This window comes from Rhododendron vialii, chromosome 2a (genome assembly GCF_030253575.1).
Source record: "Rhododendron vialii isolate Sample 1 chromosome 2a, ASM3025357v1".
NCBI classification, from domain to species: Eukaryota; Viridiplantae; Streptophyta; class Magnoliopsida; order Ericales; family Ericaceae; genus Rhododendron; species Rhododendron vialii.
Window position 1 is genome coordinate 8,237,473 of NC_080558.1, and position 20,471 is coordinate 8,257,943.

The 20,471-nt window shown below is 44.7% G+C and overlaps 1 protein-coding gene across 1 annotated transcript; it reads right to left on the minus strand.

The window, feature by feature from the left end:
* Positions 1-10,574: 10,574 nt before the first annotated feature.
* On the minus strand, positions 10,575-12,215 carry LOC131317065 (uncharacterized). The gene is made up of 2 exons (XM_058346645.1): positions 11,457-12,215; positions 10,575-11,330 (listed from the first exon to the last, which is right to left on the minus strand). The coding sequence occupies exons 1-2, from the start codon at positions 12,213-12,215 to the stop codon at positions 10,575-10,577; spliced, it is 1,515 nt and encodes a 504-aa protein (XP_058202628.1).
* Positions 12,216-20,471: the final 8,256 nt, after the last annotated feature.

The window sequence follows — 20,471 nt, forward strand, 5'->3', positions numbered from 1 at the left end:
ATATTTCTTCATCTCCTTTGGAATTCAATGAAGGTTACCCTATTTCTTTATCGCATTTGTAATGATGATGTCTCCACAAAAAGTTAGATTTACGAAGTGGAACTCTTAAAAATGGATATGGAGATTGAGAGTATATTTTTTCTACAAAAAAAAAAAAAAAAATGTTCTTCTCTGCCAAAATTTCATGGCACGAGGCCAAGAGATACGTCATGATTAATCAGTCCATTAATTAAATTACAAAGCATATTACTCCTATTGTATGACTGACAAGCATTTGTGTTGTTCAAACAGATCATAAGATGGAGAGAGAACTTATTGAGTTGGATGATCCTTGGGGCCACCACCCTCGGCATGGATGATTTTGTCTCAAAATCATTAAAAGCTTAATTTGGGCCAAAGAGGTTGGCATGGTGGACAAGATTTTTCGATGTTCGCAGTCGAATCTTGCTACTGCAAGTCGCTATTGTACTGTACTGTTTTCTCTTTTATTGTAAAAAAAAGTAAAATAATGAAAATAAGTTGTTTGTAAATTTGTTGGGAGAATTTCGCTACTGCAAGCCGCTACTGTACGGTATTGTTTTCTCTCGCTACTGTACTGCACTGTTTTCTCTTTTATTGTAAAAAAAAAGTTAAATAATGAAAATAAGTTGTTTGTAAATCTGTTGGGAAAATATTGTTTAGTTCAAATGCATCACTGTGTTAGTCTATCAATTTAGAAGTAATTTTTGTTTGAACTGATATTTAGAAGTAATTTTTACTTCAAAAGCATCACTGTGTTAGTCTATCTATTTAGAAGTAATTTTTTTTTTGAATTGATATTTAGAAGTAATGTTGACTCGTATAAATAACGTATTGTGATTTTTACCCAAAAGGTGTGTAGGGGCGGTCAAAATCTTGACTGATCTCCTCGGGGTTCAAAATAGAGCCCAAAATTTTAATGAAAATAAAATGTACTGGAGAGGTAAAGAATGGTTAGTATTTAAAACGAAGGGATAGGGGAGACATAAAATGTGCGATCGTGCCTGAGTCATCAGCGCTGCCTACGTATCCCGGTGTACAGGGAATCAGGTCAAACGTAGTTCCATTTTTCCCTTGGGGAGATGGTCTCTCCCTCTCTCTAAAAGTTTGTGCTCTCTCTAGAGGAGATGACTCTCTCTCTCTAGAAATCTTTGTGTGTGTCTCTGTCTGTCTCTGCAAGAGAGGTCCTCTCCCCAAATCTGAATACCAGCACTGGTATTTATAGGCCAGGAACAAAACCTCCGCTGGACCCATATTGCCACAGAACTTGCCCATCCGCGGGACCCTGGCAGGCCTATTTGCCCTCGCTCACGATGGCTCTCGCGGGCCTCAATAGCCCCGCGAGCTTATTCAGTTGCACAGGGCCCATCTTACTGAGAACCCCGCCCATCCGCGGGACAACCGCAACCCTACCCGCGGGGCCCTAGTTGGCCTGACTGCCCTCACAATGACTCTCGCGGGCCTTTTTTACCTCACAAGTTTGTTCAGCTGCACGGGGCTCCTCTTGTACCACGTCAACGTGCGGGCTACTTCTTATGCCTCGTGGCACCAAATCTCTTTGTGGGGCAGTTGTTTGTCACGTGGGGCAGTTGTTTGTCACATGTCAATCTCACGATCTTTCCACGTGTCATAATGTGAATGGTATGTCAAACTTCGTCTGGGGTCAACGGTCATAATCTTGACCGCACCTACATATGCTCCCCGCGTGCGTGCGACACTCATGCTGTCATGCGCTTGCATAATGTCTTTGCATCTGAGCGAATCCGATAAGGATGCGTACTGCTGCTTCCTTCTGTATTGCCATTGAGGCGTCTGGACCTTTCTCTCTTTGACGGGTTTGACCTCGCGATTCTCGCGCTACTCACCCTTTAATAGGACTCACACTAACTCCAGCACTTGTTTGGTGCATCTTGCGCTACCGATCTTTTTTGGACTCGCACTAACTCTGGGCACCTGTTCAGCGCATTTTGTGCTACCGATCGTTTTCGAACTCGTGCTAACTCTTGGCACATGTCCGATGCATCTCGCGTTACCGATCCTTTTCGGACTCGAGCTAACTCTGGGCACCTGTTCGGTGCATCTCGCGCTACCGATCTTTTTCGGACTTGCACTAACCCTGGGCACCTGCTCGGCGCATCTCGCGCTACTGATCATTTTCAGACTCGCACTAATTCTTGGCACCTGTTCGATGCGTCACGCACCACTCGCCCTCTAATTGGACTCGCGCAATACTTATGGTTTTTGTTCACGACCCATAAATAATACTCCCTTTGTCCGGATTTAATAGTTCCTTTTTGGAGTTTGTACCATTTTTCTATCGATTATATCTTCCAATTGAGAATAAATTTTACACGGACCCTCAGTGTATAAGGGCGGGTCCGCCCAACCAATTCAAAGAAGACAGCTCAACTTTTACTCAGCTTTGCCAAGACAGTCGGCAATTTTTATTTTTTTTTCATTTAGGATCCTATGGAGCAGAAACTTGATTATAAAAGTCATAGAGATAAAATTTAAGTATCGCACTTTAGAATAATATGATTAGAATAACAAGATCTTTGCACCGGTCCCGACAGATTGAAATTAAAGCACTTAACTTTTCAACCATATTTTTTAATAGTTGAAAAAAATTAAGTACTCCAATTTTTAATCTATTTGAATCGGTGTAAAGATCTTATTATTCTGATCATGTTATTCTAAAGGAACATAATTAACTTTTATCTCTAGGACTCGCATAATTAAGTATCTGCTCTTTTGTTTGGGACTCTATAGAGCAAAAACTTGATACTAAGATTTTCGTATTGATTCAAACGGATTAAAAATTAGAGTACTTAATTTTTGTTGACTTTATATATATTAAAAAATATGGTTAAAAAGTTAAGTGCTCTAATTTTTATTATGTTGGAACCAGTGCAAGGATCTTGTTATTCTGATCATATTATTCTAAAGTGTCATAATTAAATTTTATCTCTATGGCTTTTTATAATCAAGTTTATGCTCCATAGGATCCTAAATAAAAAAAAAATTTGCCAAGCAAAGCTGAGTTGTCTTCTTTGAATTGGTTGGGCGGACCCTCCCTTATACACGGAGGGTCTGTGTAAAATTTATTCTCCTTATAATTTATAATATTTTACGTGATTTCCAAAAATATTGTATTATAGAACTAATCGAGATTTATCAAACAAGATTCCTATTCGATATGAAATTCATTACAGATTAAAAATATAACCCGTTTTTTAACCGGTTGGAATTGAACTATGAACAATTAAATCCAGACGGAAGAAGCATTAATAATGCTTGCATGCTCCGTGGTAGCTATACGTACCACAGTGCTTTCATTCCCGCTGATGTCTCAAAACGGCTACATGGTGGTAGTATATAGGAACGTATTCTTTTGAGGTGAAGAGGTATAGCTAAGAGATGAGGACAAAAAACATCTTTTGTCATGTCTTGAGAGCATGCCTTGCATGAAAAAATCAAACTCTAGCTCCAGCCACGTCGCGCGGCAAAGCAAATGCGGGCAATATGAATAGATGAATTTCCATATGTGGCACATTATCAGGGCATAGACAAGACAAATTGGTTCCCTTGATCACCACGAGAAGAGAACACGTGTGACTTTAAAGTTATCTCCATCATATATAATGGACAGATGAAGGTGTAAATCCAACCTTTGTTTATTTTTTTATTTTTATTTGAGTCCAAGATCCACATGTCTTTGCATCTGCCCCCTGTTAGTTAGCAATACTCGAAGTAGACCAAGATAATTTTACCCCATATCTCGCAACACTAATCTGTCTGGCTCAGTGGTTCCTGAAGCTAAGTGTGACTCTCGCGGCAAGTCCGCCTCCGCGATGGTTCTCGCGACACATTCACCTTCGCAATGGTCTTGCGGCACATTTATCTCCGCGATGATTCTCACGGTGTATTTGCCTTTGCGATGGTTCTCGCGGCGCTTGCTTCTTCTGTGGCTTGACTTTGATCTTGTGGTGTGCTCACCCCAATTATACTCTTTCGTTTTTTCCCTAAACATGGATTTTTTATGATAGTTTCTGTGGAAAAACTCGGCTTTGTGGCGGCTCCCGCGATAAACTCTCTCTCTCGGTGGTTGGTTTGCTTCCATGTCGGCTTCTGCTAGAAATATGCTTGACGGGGAAAAAAGAATGAATAATGGGCCTTTGGAGAGGTTACTTAGAGTCTCCTGAGTCATGATAATCTAATTGGGAAAGAGAAATTGGAGAATAATGTATATAGGCTTTTCCACATGCATCTCCTGTGTAGGTGGTTTCCTTCTTTCTGACTTGAACAATAGATAATCAGTTTGATGATCTCACGATGATTCTCTCGTTTCGGGCTGACTTTCGCGAGTGGGAATGACCATCTGTTTCTCCACAAAAAGTGTTAAAACCAAATTGGCTTGGAAGTGCGAGGGCGTGCCAGGACGAGTCTGTCCGAATTGCTTTTAAGGCCTTCGTGCCTCAAAGTCTGACTTCTATCAAGTGATCGTGCTCGGCCTAAAGGGTAAGGCCTCGAGATGATTCGTTGGTTGCCTTGTCGGGCTAAGGACTTGAAGTATTTCCCACTCGTTGTTAGAACAATGGAAAGAAAGACAATGCAGTAAAAAAGGATCAAACGAACTCCATTAATCGATTCAATGAAGCTTGGGTACAAGAAATGTGATAAAACTTTGACTACTTTGAAGTGAATACATGTAATATTTGAAAGAAATGGGAATGTAAGTGCTTAAGCTGTGAGCTTTTAGGTCGTGGACCCTTTTCAAGGCCTCCAAAACTGAGAATTATAGGGACTATAGGCCTTGAGATGCTTCAAAATGCTCCAATGCATGGCTGCCAAGTGGCCTTCTAGCAAAGGCTTGGGTTTGAGCAACTCCAAAAATGCTCCAATGAGGGGGCTTCTTCCTGAACAAAACGTGCCTTATACTCCAAGAATATGGCAAAGGCCTGAAAAGTCCTCCTTCTCTGTGCAAATCTCTGGAAAAGGGCATAAACAATCTCAGGCCCTGCAGCACCCAGACCATTTTGAGCTGCTTCAAAACTCAAGCTATTGCTTGCATGGCCATCTTCCGGGCCCACCATAGCTGCAGGCTAAAAATACCCCAGGCATTCCCAACATTTTATTGGGCCTTCAACTCCTTGTGGGTTCCAAAAACCCTTTGAGCTTGATTCTTTACGGAAGAAGGATCGAGAAAAAGATCAAGCAGGCCTGGGAGAGCTGCTTGTGAGCAGCTTGCTTAGGTCTGCAGAAGTCATTCACTAGAATCTCCATGGGCTGCATGCTCGCCACCTGTTGCTGGTCTCTGCATTATCCTGAAGAATGGGGTCCCGCCACTACAGACCTTGAGCTGCTTGTGAGCAGCTCACCCAGTCTTGTCCAGCAAGAATATTCTAGGTCTTTGAGCTGCTTGTGAACAGCTTCGAGGCCTTTTAAAGGTGTTTTCTTAAAGTAATGGGCCTATTTCTTGGTCAAGCCTGAACTTGTTGGTAAGTCATGGGCTTTTTGTCCATTGTAAGCCTTCTGAGCCCAAGTCTGGCGAGCATGAACCAAGGTTTCTATCAATTCGGGCTTAGTTCGTAGGCTTTGTTACTCTTAGGCACTTGGATTAGGCCTGGACGAAATATTTAAGCAAGTGGATTAATTTAATCCTTGGGCCTTTTAACTGATTTGGGCCATGATGGGAGGCCCATCATTTCTTAAGAGACAACCTTAATTCGTGAGTGGCCGGTCGTAAGGCCTTTCAAGGCTAGAGCTGCGACCTTCAAGGCCACCTTTTAACCAGTAAATCCGCTTCTTGATTTTTGGCCAAAAATGGGTGTAAACATTGCCCCCCCACGCCTCGATTCATTTTAAAAAATTTCAAGGCGTGTGCTTGTTCTATTTTGGCCCCTTAATAGCTGCTTGAAAAAACCTAGACACAACAGTGGCAATTCTGGTGTTCCCGTCGCACCTGATTAATTTCCAAGGAGTCTTGTAACTCTCAATTTTTAAATCAGCCGCCCCTTTTAACTCTTGTCTTTCCTAGGCACAACTTTCATCTTAGAATCAAAGAGCGAGAGAGAGAGATATACCCTAGAAAAGAGGGATGATGATTACCCACATGGGCCTTCTCTTTTCCCGAGGATGAAGGAGTAATGGGCGGTTATGAACTCCTTCCCACTAACTCCCTGTCTTTTATTTTCACAAAAAATCGACTCACCCTCTTCTCCCCCACGACCGAGAACAGTTGTTTTCCTTCCGTAGTCTCTCCTTCTCCTCCTTCTTCTTCGTTACACTGTGAGAAAATAAGAACCCTTTTTGCTAAGCTTTTCCATGGCTCCCAAGAAAAGCCCAAAAGCAGCGAGTCTTGCTACCCAAGTGGTGCAGATCCTCGAAGGATAAGAAACCCTCGTTCATACCGAGGTCATGATTCCGCAAGAGGAAGCAAAATCAGGAATGGCCCTCGGCCCTGCTCTTGACAGTGAGTTTCCTCCTTCTCTATTCGCTTACTATCCCTTTGCTAAGGACTCCTTGCCTTTTGACTCGGTGGAACCCCTCTAGGGCTGTTATCACAAACCAAATCCTAATCGGCTATGGCCTCGGCCTGATAAAGAATACATTGCTTGGTTGGACCGAGTTGCCGAGGCCAAGGGCGATCTGTGGGAAATAATAGGTATCCATGACGCCATTATGCTCAGTAGGTGTTCTATAAATATGGACAAAGCCCTTTTCTTTGCCGCGGCCCAATTTTGGTCCATAACTTCTAACAGTTTTCACTTTAGAGTTGGGATGATGGGTCCAACTCTACAAGATGTCTGTTTCCTTACTGGCCTCCGCGTTCACGGTGTCGAAGCTGATTGTTTCTTGAGCCAAGCGACTCCTGTCTTTGATTACCCTGCATCAAAACACATGGCCTACACTCGCTTCGTTTCTCTTTTCCACGGAAAAGGGGAAGTTACTGACGAGGAGCATATAGCCTTCTTGATTTATTGGCTCAATAAATTTATCTTCTGTGTCTCTTCGAGTCGAATCACTAAAGACTTTACAGATTTGGCTAAAGCCTTGGCCTCGGGCAAAGAAGTAGCCATGGCCCCCTTGGTGTTGGCCTATGTTTATAGAGGCATGCATGACCTTCTAGAAAATCAATATGTTTTTGCTGCCAGGCCTCTATGGGTCATGACCTTGTGGTTGTGGGCCTACTTTCCGTCCCTAGGCCTTATTTTGGACAAGATTCCTGACAACACCTGTTATGGCCTTCACTATCGTGACATGTCCCCCCGAGACCATACTTTTGAGGCTTGTTTTAAGTACTTTTATTCTGACTTTGTTTCGATGGGTAAGGGCTGGATGCCCTTTGAGAGGGACACGGTCCCTGCTTGGCTTAAGGCCTCCCCAGGAGAGGCCGAGGAGGGGGACAATGATCATAAAGAGATTTGGGCAAGCTTTTTAACTTCTAGAGACCTATTGTTTGGTTTGAGCGCCCAATCAAGGAATGATAAGGTTGGAGTTGAATTCTATAATGCCGCCCAATTTGCACGACAGTTCGGCCTACTTCAACTCATCCCCCTCCCTCCTTACAAATCACTCAACGCCAACTTCACACCGAGGCCTGTTATTGACCTGAAACTCCTGGAGAAGGTAAAAAACGATTCTGACAAGGTCAAAGCTGACTTTGACTTCAAGCCTTACTCCGAATTTCCTAAGAAATCAAATGAATTTGCTACCTGGTGGAAGGGCTATATCAAGCCTCTTCTGTCCAAGCCTGTGGGAAAAGTTTTGAAAGACCTTGCTCTCCCACCTCCTCCTGAATCGAAAAAGGGCATTTCCAAGACCAAGACAACCTCGGCTACCTCTTCTAAAAGGAAAGGTAAGATTATGTTTGCATCGCCTATGTCCGTCTCTCTTGCTGATTTGTTTACTGATCAATTTCCTTTTATGCAGATCTTGATGAAGATGAAGAGGTGGAACAAAAGCAAGCCTCCAAAGAGGCAAAGAAACCCCCCGTTCCAGCCCCGAAGGCCACCATTGGGAAACAACAACCTTCAAAGGTATCCTTCCTTCCCAGAGTTTTCATCTTTTTCGGCTTTCAGGCCTTGTACTTAAAGGGTCCATGGTGCTTTGCCTAGGTTATCAAGGCCACCATTGCTGATCAAACATGGGCTAGTGCGTCTAAGTTTCAAGAAGAAGAATCTCCATCCACGACGGTAACTTCTTACTCTTGTTGGCCTACAATTTGCCCCCCGGTTGCATAATCGTGCGTAATCATGCCTTACCCATCTATTTTCATTGGATCAGGCCTTAGGCAAGAGCAGCAGCAGCAAGGGCATGAAACCCGCCACTGCCAAGACAAAAAAGTTGCAGGTAACTTTGGCTCGAAAGGCACAAACCACTGCCTCTCTCGAGGGGACAGATTCTAGCACCCCTCTTGTTCATGTAAGGATTTATTTCACTTAGCCCCCTTACCGTGGCCTAGGCTAATATTGATCCTTCATTGGTCTTGGCAGGAACTCGATGGATTTGGTTCTTCAAGCGAGTCTGGGGGTTCTGAGCCTGATTCCGAAGCCTCTAGGGAAGTTAAGACTACCTCTCTTTCTTTGGGAACCCCAAAAACTCAGCCATCTGTTGAAAAGAAACCGATCCTTCTTGACCTTGACGATGAGTCTTTCGACAAGTTTTTCTAAACCGTGGAAGAGTTAGTGAATCCTACTGCCTCAGGGACCTCTGGTAGCGGAATTGGGTCATCAACCCCAATATCATTTCCAACCGAGGAGATTCAGCAAGCCAAGGAAAACCTGAAAGTAGCTCTAGGCCTGGGTATTGAGTCCGCCTTTCACCCAGACCATTATCCTGCAATCCGCAAATCGGTGAATACTTTGGTTAAATCCTAGGCCTTAAGGGGGAGCGCTGAACCTGTCTTACAAACATTCCTCAGGGATCTCCTGAATCTAAAGAAGTCCTTCGAGTCGGCCACCGAGAAGCGTACACTTGCTGCCTCCAAGCTCAGCAAGATCGATGCCCTACAGCAGGAACTGAAGCAAGGGCTTGAGGCACGGAACCAGCTCAAAACAGAGATTGGAGCAGCCAAAACAAGGCGCTAAGAGCTTCTTTCAACCATCCAGGCCTTAGAACAACAGTTGGTCGACTCCCGTCAGCAATTAGCAGACCATGGACAGCACGAAGCACTATTGGCCCAGCGGAGGCAGGAATTCATCGATGCTGCTCAAGGCCCTCCGGATGCCCTTCAGACTTTGATGGTCGAAAAGCCAACAATTGAGGCCTCGAGGGATCAAGTAGAGGTGGTGATTAATGATGCCATCATGGCCTGGTCAAGCCTCAAGACCAGTCTGGAAAATGAACTTTAAACATTACGGGGCATGTAATAATCATAGTCCTGCACCTTTTAAACCTTGCTTATGATAGCCTGGCCTAAAACTCTTTTATCAGGCCAGAGGCTAGTCTGTTTTGTTGTTGATGTGGCCTACTACTGCCTAGGCCTTTTTGACTGTGTTTTGGCCGGCGACTCCCTTTCTGCCGGGCCTTTTGATCGTTTAAACACGGCCGAAGAATTTCACCTTTGGCCTTTAGTTTTTCTGCTCATGTGCTTATGTCTGTGATGGCAGTTTCGCATTAAAATCCCCCATCTCCCATACGGTAGGATAATAATATTTTAAAAACTTGCCATTAAGAGTATGCTTATGGACCCTTCCATCCAAGTCCGTAAGGAGATACACGTTACCCCTAAAGACTTGACAGATTTGGTAGGGCCCTTCCCACGTCGGAGACCATTTCCCATATTTGGGGGTCTTCGTACCCAAAGGTAAAACGGTTTGCCAGACCAAATCTCTCTCTGAGAAGCTTTTCCTCCTGACCCTTTTGTCGTAGGCCTTGGCCACTCGTTGCTTTTGGACCACCATATGGTCGAAGGCTGCCAGCCTCACTTCGTCTAGGTTTTCTAATTCCATGAGCATGGCCTGGGAATACTCTGCTCGGGTAAGGCCATTCTGGTAAGCCCACCTTGTGGACCTAACGGTGACCTCCATCGGCAGTATTGCGTTATGGCCATACACTAACATATAAGGAGTAACGTTAGTGGCCTCCCTTTTGGACGTCCTATAGGCCCACAAGGCCTCGGACAGAAGCTCATGCCATACTCTCGGTTTCTCCTGAACCATTTTCTCTACTATCCCAATCAAGGTTTTGTTTGTAGACTCCGTTTGTCCGTTTCATTGAGCATAGTAGGGGGTGGAATAGGATAGGTTAATGTTGCACTGGCTACAAAAAGCCTGGACCTCCTTTCCGAAGAAAATCGATCCCCTATCGGCCACCAAGTGTTGGGGAATGCCGAATCGATGAATGATCCTCTCCCTTATGGCCTTGATGACATCCTGCTGGTTCACAGTCTTTAATTGGATGGCCTCGGCCCATTTAGTAAAGTAATCCATGGCCACTAAAATGAAAGTATGGTTTTTAGACGACGGCGGGTGTATCATCCCTATTAAATCCATTGCCCATCCTCTAAAAGGCCATGGCTTGATCACGGCCTGGAAGTTGGCTACTGGCACGTGTTAAACCTGGCCATGGGCCTGGCAGGCCTGGCATCCTTTAGCGTATCGGATGCAATCTTCATGGATCCTAGGCCAATAATATCCATACCTCCTAATCAACCACCTCATTTTGACACCTGATTGGTGAGCACCACAAACACCCTCGTGTACCTCACCCATCACCCTCAAAGTTTCCACCCGGTCAAGGCATTTAAGGAGTAAATCGTCCTCTAGACTCTTTTTGTACAGGTCATCTCCTATCAAAAGATAGCTAATGGCCCTCCTCCTAGTCTTCTTTGTTACCTTGGTACACGGATTTTTGAGGAACGAAATGATGGGATCACGCCAACCACTTTGTTGTAGCTCATCTTCTCGTTGCATATCCTCGATCGTTGGCCCGAGAGGCTCTACTATAAATGCTGGCAGACCTAACCCTCTCCTTCGGATAGAGGGCAACAATTTCTTCTGGACCGTCACGGCCCTAAACAAGGTGCCTGGAGAAAGCTTCAGGCCTGTTGAGGCCTGAGCTAAACTATTAGCCTCCTCGTTCATTCTCCTTGGCACGTGCCTCACCGTCACATCGTCAAAATCTTGTACAAGTTGCATTGCGGCCATATAGTACGGTGCCAACTCTTCGCTATAACATTTGAACGTGCCTGCTAAATGGTTTATTACAAGGCTTGAAACTCCTATTACTTCAATGGTTCCGGCCCCTAATTCTCTCAAAATTTCAAGGCCTATCACCACTGCTTCATACTCGGCCTGATTATTTGTGCACTAAAAATCGAATTGGAAGGAAAATCCAGTTTTCAAGCCTTCAGGAGAAATTATTATAATCCCACAGCCTGACACTTCTTGCGTTTTGGATCCGTCAAAAAGTAACTTCCAAGGTTTTACAGATACCTCTATCGCGTCCAGGCCAAGGCCGATTTCATTGTTGACCTCCAAACATGGGTGATCAACCAGGAAATCTGCCAAGGCCTGGCCTTTTACCGCTTTTTGGGGAACGTAACAAAAACTAAATTCCATTAAGGCCAAGGACCACTTGCCAATTCGGCCTCTTAATATAGGCCGAGTCAGCAAGTATTTGATTAAGTCCGTTTTACTCATGATGTAAACAGAAACGGGCAACATGTAGTGCCTCAATTTTATTGCTGAAAAGTACAAGGCAAGACATAATTTTTCGATAGGAGAATATCGTTTTTCACAGGGAGTCAACAATCTACTCAAATAGTAAACCGCTTGCTCCATGCCTTGCTCATTGTCTTGGGCTAGCAAACTTCCAACCGAATCTTCAGCCGCAGAAATATATAATTTCAATGGCCTATTCTTAATTGGAGGCATCAAAACCGGGGTCCGCGCTAGATACCCTTTAATTGCTTCAAAGGCCTCCTGATGACAGGCCTCCCAAACGAAATCCTCTCGGTCCTTTATCTTCAGTAATGGAGAAAAGGCCTTGACTCTCCCTGCTAAGTTCGAAATAAACCTCCTCAAATAGTTTAGGGATCCGAAGAGTTGCTGTAACTCCTTCTTTGTTGACGGAGGTTTCGCTTCCATCAAGGCCTTCGACTTGTTCTTGTCGACCTCGATTCCTCGCTGATGAACCAAAAATCCGAGAAAGTTTCCCGCGGATACCCCAAAGGCACATTTCAAAGGGTTCATCTTTTAACCGAACTCTTTCATTCTTTGAAAAGCCTTCCGGAGATGTTCTAGATGCTCCTCGTAGGATTGAGATTTCACTACCACGTCATCAATGTAGACCTCCATGAAACGGCCGATAAAGTCATGGAAAATGGCGTTCATGGCCCGTTGATACGTGGCTCCTGCATTTTTCAGGCCGAATGTCATCACAACCCACTCAAATGTCCCTAAAGCCCCTGGACATCTAAATGCTGTTATGGCGGTATCGGCCTCGTTGATGAAGATCTGGTTGTAACCCGAATGCCCGTCCATAAAGGACAAAACTTTATGCTTTGCCGCTCCATCCACCATTAAGTCGGCCAATGGCATCGGGTTTTCATCTTTTGGTGAAGCAAGGTTCAAATTTCTAAAATCTATGCAAACTCGAATCTTGCCGTTCTTTTTGACCACTGGGACAATATTAGAAAGCCAAGTCACGTACCTTGCCGTTCGAATAAAGCCAGCCTTAAGAAGCCTCTCGATCTCCTCCTTGACCTTAAGCTCCACCTCGCTTGACATCCTTCTTGGAGGTTGCTTGAACGGCATAAATCCTGGTTGTATTGGCAGCTTGTGGTCAACCAAATCTCTTGGGAGGCCTGGCATCTCATCATAATCCCATGCATGCAAAGCAAACTTTGAACTCCGTCACGAATCGAATGAGTTTTTCTTTTACCTCATCAAGCCAGAGCTGGTTGATGTATACAGGCCTGGGATTCTCGGAATCTCCCAAGTTGATTTCTTGTAAAGGATCCTGAACGTCGGCCTTCAAATCGTCCATCTTAGCTGGGGCTGCGTCTAAGTCCTTCATTTGTATCATGTCAGGGCCTTTTGTAAGGCCTTCGTCTTCATAGATGAATTCCGCTGCTCCTATTGGCGAGGGTCCTTCCTCTTCACACGACCTATACATTCTTTCCTCCATTAAGTAAGAACTGAATCGTGCAATCATGGCCTGAAGGGCCATGTCCTCCTCTTGTTCAATCGGTCGTACTGACATTGGAAATGGCTTGAGTCGTGGGAGCAATCGGCCTGTGATTATCCGGGCCGACTAGCTCTTGGAACAGCTTTCTTAACTCATCTACGGAGGCTTGTGGGGAGATGGAAACTGTTTTGTGGCGGCCATACTTGTCCAGGCCTGCTATCTTCATTGGGCCAACGTCTGGGTCATACAACATTGCTTCCGCATGGTTCGTGGAAGCAAGAAAAGGCCTACGATCTGCCCATACTACCTCGACGTCACCTCAGTTCCAGAACACTATGCATTGATGTAGGGTCGAAGGGATTGCCATACAGGTGTGGATCCAGTCTCTCCCCAACAGTACGTTATACGATGCCCGAGAATCAACCACAAAGAAAGGAGTGGTGAGCGTCTTGGACCCAACCGTCAACTTCATGATCAAGATACCTTGGCAAGCGGTGACGCCTCCGATGAAGTCAATCAAGCTTGCACTGGAAGCGATGAGGTCTTGATCGGTGTACATCATGGACTTAAGGATTAGGTTGGCAGCCGAACCATTATCTACAAGCAAACGATTAACCGGTATCCCATCCAAACATCCTGAGATGTACAAGGGTTTAATGTGGTTGGCCGCTTTTGAAGTTGGTTTTTCAAAAATGGCACAAGCGGCCTTTTCGGCCTGCTCCTTCTCAGCCTTCTCTTTCAATATAATCACCAATGAGACAGCTTCCACAGGTCTGGAAGACTGTCCCAAGATCTGTGCCGTCTCCCCCAACTCCTCTATGTCACCTTCCATGACAGAAATTTGGTGCTCCTTGGCCATCGCCTCTTCTGGCAGAATGAAAACCATGTTGCAAGGCTTCGAAAGGCCTTGAGAGGGCCTAAATTCTTTGGCTAATGGGTTCAAGGCTCGCTTGCCCCCCGGTGCCGATCGATCACCTAGCTTTGGAATAGGAGTACTGGCTACCGGTGCAGCCCTTTGAAGGATTCTTACTTGGCGTGGAGGCTCAGTAGGATCCTCCTTTACCATTCTTTCCTTAGGCTTGCGTTCTCTTCTAGGCCTAGACGTCTCGTCCTCCTCGGAACAAGAAAGACTCCTTTGAAACAGGACCTTCTCCTTGCCCTTTTTACTGCTCTCGAGGCCTTCTTCTCCGCTAAAATCCACCTCCATGTTACCTTGCTTCAAAGCTTCCAGGTCTTCTAAAGGATCTCCCTCAGGCCTATCTTCCAAATCCATTCCTTCTTCTGCCCTCCGGGCGGCCTGCCTAAACCTTTGGTAACGTCGCTTCTGCGACCTGGACAAAGGTGGCCTTCCTGCGGGAAACTTAGGATGTTCAACTTTGGACCAATCGTTTAGAGGAGTGTTTTTGGGTTTCACGGTCCTAGGCCTCCTCTCTGCTGGGGAAAAGGCCTCAAATTCATAGTCGTGCCTCACCTCACTTCCGTGGCCAGATCGAAGATGTGAGAAAACGGATGAACGCTTGGGCGTTTCTGGTCTGTGATCAGGCCTAAACTCTGGAGGCCTCACCACCATGCTCTTCAGCTGCGGTCTGGATGGCTCGACTGTCTGTCCGCACTCGTTACAGACCAGAGAGCACCTTGGCGTGAAGAACTTCTTGATTTCTGACGCCGGCCTGCTCCACCGGGATGGCCGCTGTTCAGTCTGTCTCACTCGACGAGGCCTTTTGGCATCCTCTTCAGAAGACGGGTCTTCATAAGTAGGCCTTCGTGCTTGCCTAGATGGTTCTCCCAGGCTGACCTTGGGCCTTGGAGAACTATTCGGCATTCCCCTCATGTTGAAGGACACCATGTTGGTACTTAGGCCCGTTGGGAATGGATTTGCATCCACACCCATGGCCTTCTTATCTTTCGACTCGAACTTGAACTCTCCACATTCGATCTTATCTTGAATATCATTTCGGAAGACCATACAGTTGTTGGTGGAGTGGCTCCACGAATTATGATATTTGCAATATTCTCTGCCCTTCAAATCCTCCGTTGGAGGAAGCTTATGGCCTGGATGAAGCTTCACAAGCTTGTCGGCCATGAGCTGATCGAAGATGGCCTCGGCCTTGGTAATGTCGAATGTGTAGACCCGGTTCGACTTGCCTGAAGGTGATGCAAAGTCTGCCTTTTCCAACCTGCCAGCTTTCAAGAAATAAGGCTTCTTGTTAATCAACTCCGCGACAGCCACCTCTGCTTCGTACTCGGCCTCCATCGCGGCCACCTCATAATTGGGGTCTCTATAATAGGTTCCCTTTGAGGTGGCCATGCGGTCTTGTTCCTGCCTCAAGATCCGCTCATATCTTGCTGCTTTGGCTGATAACTCAAAAAGATCCCTGAACTCCGTCTCGTAGAAGTTCTTTTTCAATTCAAAGCTTAGGCCATTTAACGCCAAGCTCACGTACTCCTTCTCGGGCAGGGAGACCTTGCACTTAAATCGAGCCTTCTTGAATCTGGCCAAATAAGTCTTGACTCCTTCATCTGGGAGCTGGCACAAGCTTGAAAGGTCAGCCATTGTGACCTCTAGCTCCACCCTATAAAACTGTTGGTGGAATGCATCCTTCATTTGCCGCCAGGTCTGGATGGAGTTGGGAGACAGATTGATGTACCAAGTAAAGGCAGTGGCAGTCAAGGAATTGGGAAACAACCTCAACTTCCACTCGTCCTTAGTTCCTGCTTCCCCACATTGGACTTGGAATCGGGCTACGTGTTCCACCGTTGATTCCTTTGCGTCTTCCCCAGAAAAAGTATGGAACTCTGGTACTCGAAAGCCTTTTGGGAACAGTAGGTGGTCAACCTCGTTTGAGTGAGGCTTCGTATAAATAGGCCTCCCCATAGGCCTAAATTCTGACCCTAACTGCTCCTGGAGCAGCGCTATGATCTGGTCTCTGCCGGGTACCTGTTCGAGGGGTGGAGGCCTTGCATACTCCTTGGGTGGCGGCCTGACTTGTACAGCGTTAGCTGGCTGTCGCTGGCCGTGCCATGCCCCCCAAGTATCCTGCTGTATGAATCCCATGTGGGGCGCCACGTGGGGAATATGGCCTCCTCCCATAGGATGAGGCCCGCCATTTTGGTTTCCAAAAGTAGGACATGGAGCGGGGCTTCCCCCCATCATGAAACGCCTATCCAAATTCTCAACAGGCCTTAACGGGTTTTGGCCTGTCGAGTCTTGAGTCTGATGATGTGCTCCGCCGTGGGCCCATCCTCCACCTGAACTAGAAGCCTGGAATCCATGTGGTTGTGGCGAAGCATAACTCCCGTGGGGTGGACGTTCAGAGAAACCATTAAACACCCCAAAGTGCGGCATCAAGGGTGTTTGAGGGGGAAGGTCAGCAAGGCCTTTTTCCTTCCTTTCTTCCTTCATCATAGCCACCAAGTCACCCACGGATGCGGACACCGCATTTACGTTGGTTGTGAGTGACCCCATAGAAGCTACAAGGTGCAGGTTTGAATCTTGGATCTCTGTCATTGCTGAACCAACATACTGAGAAATTTCTTGTGACATCTCACGGTTGGTCTCCAGCATATAGTTTCGTACACTGCCCATAGACCCGTTCAAGTCTTGGACGCTGAGGAGAGGCTGTTCAAGGCCTCTGCCTAGCTCGTCATGAGTTGGTTGTTGGAGGATTAGGTCCTCCGGAGGATCAGAAGTTGAAACGCCTTTCTGGTTGTCTTTCTTCGCCATAGTCACCCGTTAACGATAAGAGGTCCCACTGGGCGTGCCAAATGTTTCTCCACAAAAAGTGTGAAAACCAAATTGGCTTGGAAGTGCAAGGGCGTGCCAGGACGAGTCTGTACGAATTACTTTTAAGGCCTTCGTGCCTCAAAGTCTGACTTCTATCAAGTGATCGTGCTAGGCCTAAAGGGTAAGGCCTCGTGATGATTCGTTGGTTGCCTTGTCGGGCTAAGGACTTGAAGTATTTCCCACTCGTTGTTAGAACAATAGAAAGAAAGACAATGCAGTAAAAAAGGATCAAACGAACTCCATTAATCGATTCAATGAAGCTTAGGTACAAGAAATGTGATAAAACTTTGACTACTTTGAAGTGAATACATGTAATATTTGAAAGAAATGGGAATGTAAGTGCTTAAGCTGTGAGCTTTTAGGTCGTGGACCCTTTTCAAGGCCTCCAAAACTGAGAATTATAGGGACTACAGGCCTTGAGATGCTTCAAAATGCTCCAATGCATGGCTGCCAAGTGGCCTTCTAGCAAAGGCTTGGGTTTGTGTAGCTCCAAAATGCTCCAATGAGGGGGCTTCTTCCTGAACAAAATGTGCCTTATACTCCAAGAATATGGCAAAGGCCTGAGAAGTCCTCCTTCTCTGTGCAAATCTCTGGAAAAGGGCATAAACAATCTCAGGCCCTGCAGCACCCAGACCATTTTGAGCTGCTTCAAAACTCAAGCTATTGCTTGCATGGCCATCTTCCGGGCCCACCATAGCTGCAGGCTAAAAATACCCCAGGCCTTCCCATCATTTTATTGGGCCTTCAACTCCTTGTGGGTCCCAAAAACCCTTTGAGCTTAATTCTTTACGGAAGAAGGATCGAGAAAAAGATCAAGTAGGCCTGCGAGAGCTGCTTGTGAGCAGCTTGCTTAGGTCTTCAGGAGTCATTCACTAGAATCTCCATGGGCTGCATGCTCGCCACTTGTTGCTGGTCTCTGCATTATCCTGAAGAATGGGGTCCCGCCACTACAGACCTTGAGCTGCTTGTGAGCAGCTCACCCAGTCTTGTCTAGCAAGAATATTCTAGGTCTTTGAGCTGCTTGTGAGCAGCTTGAGGCCTTGGAGCTGCTTGTGAGCAGCTTTGAGGCCTTTGAGCTGCTTGTGAGCAGCTTCGAGGCCTTTTAAAGATGTTTTCTTAAAGTAATGGGCCTATTTCTTGGTCAAGCCTGAACTTGTTGGTAAGTCATGGGCTTTTTGCCCATTGTAAGCCTTCTGAGCCCAAGTCTGGCGAGCATGAACCAAGGTTTCTATCAATTCGGGCTTAGTTCGTGGGCTTTGTTACTCTTAGGCACTTGGATTAGGCCTGGACGAAATATTTAAGCAAGTGGATTAATTTAATCCTTGGGTCTTTTAACTGATTTGGGCCATGATGGGAGGCCCATCATTTCTTAAGAGACAACCTTAATTCGTGAGTGGCCGGTCGTAAGGCCTTTCAAGGCTAGAGCTGCGACCTTCAATGCCACCTTTTAACCAGTAAATCCGCTTCTTGATTTTTGGCCAAAAATGGGTGTAAACACCATCACGGCATGCTAGCAGAAGATCAATTTTGGAAGCTCAGTGATGAAGCAGTTTTTGGTCACCTCCGGGGGAGGGGTTCCTCAACCGTCCATCTAGTCTTCCCGCGGATGAAGCGGCTTCCGGTCGGCGTGCTCGACCAACGACCTACAAAACAGAAACAATAAACTATGGGCACCGGCGTGGCTGTCGTCATCGCACCGCGAATCCAGTCCAAACCAATTCAAATCGAATGATTTGGTTTGGTTTTTTAGTAGTGTGATTTGGTTCCGGTTTTAAAAAAATTAGAAATTGCGTGAAATGGTTTGGTCTGTGAATTTATGTTAACGGTTTCGGTTCCAAACCAATCCAAACCGTATATTTATATAACTCATTTAATTTGGATACACCAAGTATATATGAGAGTTATATATAGTAAACTAATTTCCTAAATTACTAATTTATTCAATCCACTATCCTATTCAATATTCATTTATTGCCAAAATTATTTAGTATAAACTTCTATATATCACAACTAATTCCTATAATTGTGGTACACCAAAAGCACATGGTATATAATATATAATGCTTCATTCAGTGAATAGTGATTTTATGGTTCAATTAATTCCTAAATTTTTATAAATGAAAACCAATTCTTAGATATCTCCACAATTGAGTACTTTAAATAGTTTACGAAGATGATATCTCAATTTCAAATAAACCGTGGTTCGAAACCGAAACCAAACCGTAGTCTAATGGTTTGGATTGATTTGGTCATATACTTTTTGTGGGTTGGTTTGGTTTTCCAAATTTATAATCTGTAGATAGTGATTTAATTCTTGGTTTACTATGAAACCGAACCAATCCGGTCCATGCTCACCCCTATCACAAACTCATTGCCTAAATGCTCAATGTTAAAAAATACAGAGCACTTACAACAAATTATGTTGTAATTCAATGTGGAGACTCGAAGGTTGTGATAACGTACTAGACATATCTATAACTGGCCTGTGCATGCGAAAAGCTGTTGATGTACTTTTACAATAAATTACTCCGTATGTTGTAATTCAATGGTGGCCCCGTTACAAGCAAAACTTCTGTGATGCTCCCAAGTGGTATGGGAGCATCATACTCCCAATAAATTACAGCCCTTGGATTGAAAATAGATAAATCACAGCCCTTAGATCAAAACCAAAAACTAAGAATAGGGTGGTTTTGTTAAAAATGAGGCGGTTTTGACCTAAAAAACGGAGGATTACTTACCACAGAACAGGCAATACTTACCATTCACTAAGGCAACACTTACCATTGTATAAGGCAGAACTTACCACACAAGTGTGGTAAGTTCTGCCTTATACAATGGTAAGTGTTGCCTTAGTGAATGGTAAGTATTGCATATAATTCATTGGGAGTATGATGCTCCCATACCACTTGGGAGCATCATAGCCTCTCTCCGTTACAAGAGAACTTTAGAATGTCACACAAAGAAATGAAACTCCTCCTCTAAGTGTCATTCAATAAATTGAGACATGTGAGTTTTGCATTGATATCTAACTTAGTTAAGCTAATTTACGATTGAAACCTAATTCTTTTGAATAAATGCAAAAATAAGTTAAGAAGTCAATTTTTTCGTCTTTATTAAAAAAAATTAGGTTTAGATCATAATATTTTTTTCTTTTTGATTCCTTTTATCGAGTTAAACCAATAATTCACAAAAAATGATACGAAACTAACAATTGCGAATTTTTTTGTACAAAGTCAAACAAAATAAGCCAATTGGCTTATTTATCTAGAACTCAGGTGTTTTGGACGATCCAGATTAAAGATAAACTGTTAACGGTAAAAAATAGTTATTACTGGTAATAGTTTAAAAACGTATCTCAATCATTGATTGCCAAAACAGACAGGTGAGATTGCGCGGATAAGTTTCTCTCGCTCTAATAACATTGACTGAAAATTTGAGTTGCTTCGTTGGTGTTATCAATAGTTGGATATGACATACTAGCTCTGTCGTATTTTAAGTAGCAGAGACAAAGTGGTTTTTTAAGTTGAAGTGAGTT